Below are 7,603 nucleotides of genomic sequence, written 5' to 3' on the forward strand. Positions count from 1 at the left end.
GATTTGATTGAAGTTTACAAGATCCTGATCAGCATTGACAAGGCGAACGTGGGGAGCATGTTTCCTCTTGAGGGTGAGTCCAGAACTAGGTGTCCCTGTTTTAAAATTAGGGGGTGTCCCTTTTAGGACAGAGATGAGGAGAATTTTATTCTCTCAGAGGATGGTGTGAATTTGGGACTCTCGGCCTCAGAAGGTGGAGGAGGTTGGGGGTGGGGGGGGGTCTCAGTGAAGATTTTTAAGGCTGAGGTAGATTGATTCATGTTAGGTGAGGGGATCAAAGGTTACCGTGGGGTAGATGGGAATGTGGAAATCGAGACACAGTCAGAGCAGCCACGACCTTATTGAATGGCGGAGAAGACTCGAGGGGCCGAATGGTCTCCTTCTGATCCTATCTCTTATGTTCTTATGTTTTCTCTCTCTCTCTGTCTCTATCTCTATCTCCCTATCTCTCGCTGTCTCTCTCTCCCTGTCACTCTCTCTCTCTCTCTCTGTCTCTATCTCTATCTCCCTATCTCTCGCTGTCTCTCTCTCCCTGTCACTCTCTGTCTCTCCCTCTCTCTGTCTCTCTCTCTCTCGCTGTCACTCTCTGTCTCTCCCTCTCTCTGTCTCTCCCTCTCTCTCTGTCTCTCTCTCTCTCCCTGTCACTCTCTGTCTCTCTCTCTCTCTCTGTCACTCTCTATCTCTCTCTCTGTCTGTCTCTATCTCTATCTCCCTATCTCTCTCTGTCTCTCTCTCCCTGTCACTCTCTGTCTGTCTCTCTCCCTCTCTGTCTGTCTCCGTCTCTCTCTGTCACTGTTTCTCTCTTGATGTATCTGTCTCTCTCTTAGTCTCATCTCTCCCTCTGTCCCTCTCTCTGTCTCTCTCTCTCTACCTCTCCATTTCGCTGTCTCTCTCCTCCTGTCCATCTCCCACTCTCTGTCTCACTCTCTCTCTCTCTCTCTCCATCTCTCTCTCTGCCCCTCTCTCTCTCCCTCTCTATCTCTGTCATTCTCTTTCTCACCATCTCTCTCTCTCTGCCCCCAATCTCTCTCTCTCCCTCTCTATCTCTGTCATTCTCTTTCTCACCATCTCTCTCTCTCTGCCCCCAATCTCTCTCTCTCCCTCTCTATCTCTGTCATTCTCTCTCTCTCTGCCCCCAAACTCTCTCTCTCTACTCTCTCTCTCTGTCTCTATCTCTGTCATTTTCTCTCTCTCTCTGTCTCTCTCTCTCTCTCAGTCTCTCTCTGTCATTCTCTCTCTCTCCATCTCTCGCTCTCTCTCTCTGGCCCTCTTTCTCTCTCTCCCTCTCTATCTCTGTCATTCTCTCTCTCTCTCTCTGTCTCTTAGTCTCTCTCAGTCATTCTCTCTCTCTCCATCTCTCTCTCTCTCTGCCCCTCTTTCTCTCTCTCCCTCTCTATCTCTGTCATTCTCTCTCTCTCTCTGTCTCTCTCTCTCTTAGTCTCTCTCTGTCATTCTCTCTCTCTCCATCTCTCTCTCTGTGTCTTTCTCTCTCACAGTCTCTCTCTGTCATTCTCTCTCTCTCCATCTCTCTCTCTCTCTCTGCCTCTCTTTCTCTCTCTTCCTCTCTATCTCTGTCAGTCTCTCTCTCTCTTTCTCTCTCTGTGTCTCTCTCTCACTATCTTTCTCTCTCTGCCTCCCTCTTCCTCTCTCTCCCACTGTGAGAGGGATAAGAGTGTCAGTCTTTCCTGTCAATGACTTGTGCCTTGATGATGTATACAAGGGTGACTTCAGTCCCTGTGACTGGCTCAAAACAGTTTGAAGGTCAACTCCCAGCACTGCCTGCGTTTGGAATGGATTTCACCAAGAACCTACAACAGCATCTCGAACAGGAGCCACTTCTCAAACCCAATGGGCCAAAGTCCCATGAATCATGTGTCCTATCGCTCTGGCTGTCCGAGTGTCCACGCAACAGACGGCTGTCTGGGTTGCTCCCTATCAGACATCTCTGCCCACGTCCTCATCAGTCAAACCTTGAGCTGCGCCACACTGAACACAATCTGATTTCTCCATTACCTCATCTCAGGTCCGCAGCCTGGACTGCACTCAAAACTGGGAGCGTGTGATGCGGAGAGTGTAGAGGGAGCTTTACTCTGTATCTAACTCCGTGCTGTACCTGTCCTGGGAGTGTTTGATGGGGACAGTGTAGAGGGATATTTACTCTTTATCTAACCCTTTGCTGTACCTGTCCTGGGAGTGTTTGATGGGCACAGTGTACAGGGAGATTTACTCTGTATCTAACCCCGTGCTGTACCTGTCCTGGGAGTGTTTGATGGGGACAGTGTAGAGGGAGATTTACTCTGTATCTAACCCCGTGCTGTACCTGTCCTGGGAGTGTTTGATGGGGACAGTGTAGAGGGAGATTTACTCTGTGTCTAACCCCGTGCTGTACCTGTCCTGGGAGTGTTTGATGGAGACAGTGTAGAGGGAACTTTACTCTGTATCTAACCCTGTGCTGTACCTGTCCTGGGAGTGTTTGATGGGGACAGTGTAGAGGGAGATTTAGTCTGTATCTAACCCCGTGCTGTACCTCTCCTGGGAGTGTTTGATGGGGACAGTGTAGAGGGAGATTTACTCTGTATCTAACCCCGTGCTGTACCTGTCCTGGGAGTGTTTGATGGGGACGGTGTAGAGGTAGCTTTACTCTGTATCTAACTAGGAGCTGCCCCTCCCTCCGCGTTGTCCCCTCCCCCCACCACCCCACCCCACCCCCCCACTCTTGCCCCCTCACCTGTGCAGGCTGCTGGCCTCGCTCTTCCGCCGCTGTCCCAGGCACTCGCCTCCCCCGAGCTCCGGACCCCTCGTGCCGTCCCTCCACAGGGCCTGGGCTCCTCTGGCCAAGATTCCCACTCCGTCCCTCACCCGCTGGTTGAGGTGGTTCCTCCAGCCGGCCCAGACCACGGCGAAGGAGCCCAGCGGCAGGTCGGCCGGGGGGGGCTGCATCGGCGAGACCCCGCCGGGGCCCGAGGCCAGGCCGGAGCCCACCAGGAACCAGACGTGGCCCGGCCCGGTCAGACCCGCCTCCCTGGCGGCCCTGAAGACGGCCGGGGCCTCCTCCTCGGAGCAGTAGAGCAGCCGCACCTGAGCTCCGGCCTCCCTCAGCGGGCCCTGGTTTCCCCGCAGCTTGGCGGGCAGGGCCAGGTCGACGGGGTTGACGTGCTGGACGCTGCGGACGGCCCAGCCCACGTAGCTGCTGTCTGTCAGCACCTCCACATGCTCCACGAACTCCCGGTAGCCTGGGTGAAAGGTGGTGACTACCCCGAACTGCGTCCAGTCATACTCCTCCAGCACCTTGAACATCACCTGCAGCTGCTGCTGGGCGGACAGGCCCAGCTGCAGGAAGGTGGAACCGCTCTCCTGCGGGGGTGGGTGGGTGGGTGGGTGGGCGGGGGGAGAGAGAGCGGGGGAGGGAGAGAGAGAGCGGGATCGAGAGAGACCAGGGGAGACAGAGCGGGAGAGAGAGAGCGGGAGAGAAAGCGCGAGAGAGAGAGAGAGCAGGAGAAAGAGTGTGGGAGAAATAGAGAGAGCGGGGGAGAGAGCAGGAGAGAGAGCGGGAGAGAAAGAGCGGGAGAGAGAGCGGTAGAGAGAGAGACCAGGGGAGACAGAGCGGGGAGAGAGAGAGAGCGGGGGAGAGAGAGCGGGAGAGAGAGAGCAGGAGAAAGAGTGTGAGAGAGAGAGAGAGAGCGGGAGAGAGAGAGCAGGGGAGAGAGAGCGGGGGATTGAGAGCAGGGCAGAGAGAGCGGGAGAGAGAGCGGGGGAGTGAGAGCGGGGGAGAGAGAGCGGGAGAGAGAGCGGGGAGAGAGAGCGGGAGAGAGAGAGCAGGGGAGAGAGAGTGCATGAGAGAGAGAGGGGGACAGAGAGCGGGAGAGAGAGCGGGGGAGAGACAGCGGGGGAGAGACAGCGGGAGAGAGAGAGTGGGGAGAGAGAGCAGGGGAGAGAGAGAGCGGGAGAGAGAGTGGGAGAGAGAGAGCGAGAGAGAGAGAGCGGGAGAGAGAGAGAGGGAGAGAGAGAGCGAGAGAGAGAGAGATTGTGAAAGGGAGCAAGAGAGAGGCAGAGGGAGAGAGTGGGAGAGGGAGAGAGAGAGGGCAGGAGGGAGAGAGGGAGAGCAGGAGAGAGAGGGCGGGAGAGGGAGTGGGAGAGAGGGAGAGGGAGAGAGAGAGCGGGCGAGAGAGCAGGAGAGAGAGAGCAGGAGAAAGAGAGTGGGAGAGATAGAGAGTGGGAGAGGGAGTGAGAGAGTGGGAGAGGGAGTGAGAGAGTGGGAGAGGGAGCAAGAGAGAGTCAGAGGGAGAGAGAGGGAGAGGGAGAGGGAGAGAGAGAGAGCGGGAGAGAGAGAGAGAGAGCAGGAGAGATAGCAGGAGAGAGAGAGCGGGAGAGAGAGCAGGGGTGAGAGAGGGAGAGAGAGAGTGGGAGAGAGAGAGCGGGGGAAAGAGAGCAGGAGAGAGAGAGAGGGGGACAGAGAGCCGGAGAGAGAGCGGGGCAGAGAGAGAGCGGGAGAGAGAGAGAGCAGGGGAGAGAGAGCAGGAGAGAGAGTGGGAGAGAGAGAGTGGGAGAGAGAGAGCAGGAGAGAGAGAGAGTGGGAGAGAGAGCAGGAGAGAGAGAGATTGGGAGAGGGAGCAAGAGAGAGGCAGAGGGAGAGAGAGGGAGAGGGAGAGAGTAGGAGAGGGAGAGAGAGAGAGCGGGAGGGAGAGAGAGAGGAAGTGATAGAGAGGGAGAGGGAGAGAGAGTGGGAGAAAGAGAGTGGGAGAGGGAGTGAGAGAGTGGGAGAGGGAGAGAGAGCGGGAAAGAGAGAGAGAGTGGGAGAGAGAGAGCGGGAGAGAGAGAGTGGGAGAGGAAGTGAGTGAGAGGGAGTGAGAGAGAGGAAGTGAGAGAGAGGGAGAGGGAGAGAGAGCGGGAGAAAGAGAGTGGGAGAGGGAGAGAGAGCAGGAGAGAGAGAGTGGGAGAGAGAGAACGGGAGAGAGAGCAGGAGAAAGAGAGTGGGAGAGAGAGAGAGTGGGAGAGGGAGTGAGAGAGTGGGAGATGGAGAGAGAGCAGGAGAGAGAGAGTGGGAGAGAGAGCGCGGGAGAGAGAGAGCAGGAGAAAGAGAGTGGGAGAGAGCGAGAGCAGGAGAGGGAGTGAGAGAGAGGAAGTGAGAGAGAGGGAGAGGGAGAGAGAGCGGGAGAAAGAGAGTGGGAGAGGGAGTGAGAAAGTGGGAAGGGGAGAGAGAGCGGGGGAGAGAGAGTGGGAGAGAGAGAGCGGGGGAGAGAGAGAGCGGGAGAGGGAGTGAGTGAGAGGGAGTGAGAGAGAGGAAGTGAGACAGAGGGAGTGAGAGAGAGGGAGAGGGAGAGAGAGCAGGTGAGAGAGAGATTGGGGGAGGGAGAGAGAGTGGGAGAGGGAGCGAGAGAGAGCAAGAGGGAGAGAGAGTGTGAGAGGGAGTGCGAGAGCATGAGGGAGAGAGCGGGTGGGAGAGAGCATGTGGGAGAGAACAGGAGGGAGAGAGTGGGTGAGTTAGAGTGGGAGAGAACGGAAGAGAGAGAGAGAGCGGGAGAGAGAGCGGGAGAGAGAGCGGGAGAGAGAGAGGAGGAGAGTTGGAGAGAGCAGGAGAGAGAGTGGGAGAGAGAGTAGGAGAGAGAGAGAGAGAAAGGGAGACAGAGAGAGAAACAGAGAGAGAGGGAGGGAGTGGGAGAGAGTGGGAGAGAGAGCAAGAGAGAGCGAGAGAGAGTGAAAGAGGGAGAGAGAGAAGGAGAAAGAGAAGGAGAGAGAGAAGGAGAGAGAGAAGGAGAGAGAGAGCGGGAAAGAGTGCAGGAGAGAGAGAGCGTGGGGGAGAGAGAAGGTGGGGAAGAGAGAGAGCGGGGGAAAGAGAGAGCGGGGGAAAGAGGGACAGAGAGAGGGACAGAGAGTGGGAGAGCGTGGGAGAGAGAGAGCAGGAGGGAGAGAGATGGTTAAGAGAGATAGAGAGAGCGAGTGGGAGAGAGAGAGGGGGTGAGAGAGTGGGATAGAGAGGTAGGGAGAGAGAGACACAGTGGGTGAGAGAGAGCAGGAGAGAGAGGGAGGGGGGAGAGAGAGAGGGAGAAAATAGCAGACGGAGACAGAGAGAGAGAAGAAAAGAGGGGGATAGAGATAGAGGGAAAAACAGAGAGAGGACCAGAAAGAGGAACAGAGAAGGGGGAGAGAGAGAGGGAGAGAGAAAGAGAGAGTGAGAGAAAGTCAGCAATGCAATATACAAAATTTCATCCAGCCTCTATAACTCAAGGTGAAACGGCTCCCCGTCTCCGTCAATCCCCACCTACCCACGTTCAACCCGTCTCCCTCAATCACCACCTACCCAACTTCTCACCGATTCCCTCAATCTCCACCTACCCACAATCTCCCGGCCTCCCTCAATCCCCAAGTACCCACCTTCACCTCGTCTCCCTCAATCCCCACCTACCCACCTTCTCCCCGTCTCCCTCAATCCCCACCTACCCACCTTCTCACCGTCTCCCTCAATCCCCGCATACCCACCTTCTAATTGTCTCCCTCGTTACCCCATTAACCACCTTCTCTCCATCTCCCTCAATCCCCACCTACTCACCTTCTCTCCATCTCCCTCAATCCCCACCTACACAACTTCTCCCCAACTCCGTCAATCCCCACCTACACACCTTCTCCCCTTCTCCCTCAATCCCCACCAACCCACCTTCTCCCCGTCTCCCTCAATCCCCTCATACCCACCTTTTCGCTGTCTACCTCGATAACCAATTATCCACCTTCTCCCCGTCTCCCTCAATTCCCACCTACCCACCTTCTCCCCGTCTCCCTCAATCCCCACCTACCGACCTTCTCCACGTCTCCCACAATCCCCACCTACCCACCTTCACCACGTAAACCTCAGTTCCCACCTACCCACCTGCTCTCCGTCTCCCTCAATCCCCACCTACGGACCTTCTCACCGGCTTCCTCAATCCCCACCTACCCACATTCACCACATCTCCCTCAATCCCCACCAACCCACCTTCTCCCCGTCTACCTCAATCCCCACCTATCCACCTTCACACCGTCCCCCTCAATCCCCACCTACACACCATCACCCCATCTCACTGAATCCCCACCTACCCACCTTCTCCATGTCTCCCTCGATCCCCAAAAACCGACCTTCTCCCCATCTCCCTCAATCCCCACCTACCCACCTTCTCCCCGTATCCCTCAATCCCCACCTACCCACCTTATCCCCGTCTCCCTCAATCCCCACCCATGGACATTCTCACCGTCTCCATCTATCCCCACCTACCCACCTGCTCCCAGGCTCCCTCAATCCCCACCTACCCACCTTCTCCCCGTCTCCCTCAATCCCCACCTACCCATCGTCTCCCCGTCTCCCTCAATCCCCACCTACCCACATTCTCCCCGTCTCCCCCAATCCCCAACTACCCACCTTCACACCAACTCCCTCAATCCCCTCCTACCCACCTTCTCCCCGTCTCCCTCGATCCCCACCTACCCACATTCTCCCCGTCTCCCACAATCCCCACCTACCAACCTTCTCTCCACCTCCCTCAATCCCCACCTACCCACCTTCACACCGTCTCCCTCAATCCCCACCTACACACCTTCTCCCCATCTCCCTCAATCCCCACCTATCCACCTTCAC

The 7,603-nt window shown here is 56.6% G+C and overlaps 1 protein-coding gene across 1 annotated transcript in view; it reads right to left on the reverse strand.

Annotated features, from left to right (window-relative positions):
* The window catches only part of LOC121274955 (glutamate receptor ionotropic, NMDA 2D-like), a gene marked incomplete at its 5' end in the record, with an annotated part of 77,068 nt that extends 73,714 nt beyond the window's left edge, over positions 1 to 3,354 (reverse strand). Inside the window, one exon of the mRNA XM_041182328.1 lies at positions 2,729 to 3,354. Within this exon, the coding sequence (XP_041038262.1) occupies positions 2,729 to 3,354 (626 nt within the window). The remainder of the gene's footprint in view (positions 1 to 2,728) is intronic.
* Positions 3,355 to 7,603: the final 4,249 nt, after the last annotated feature.

Source organism: Carcharodon carcharias (genome assembly GCF_017639515.1).
Source record: "Carcharodon carcharias isolate sCarCar2 chromosome 39 unlocalized genomic scaffold, sCarCar2.pri SUPER_39_unloc_21, whole genome shotgun sequence".
Taxonomy (NCBI): Eukaryota; Metazoa; Chordata; class Chondrichthyes; order Lamniformes; family Lamnidae; genus Carcharodon; species Carcharodon carcharias.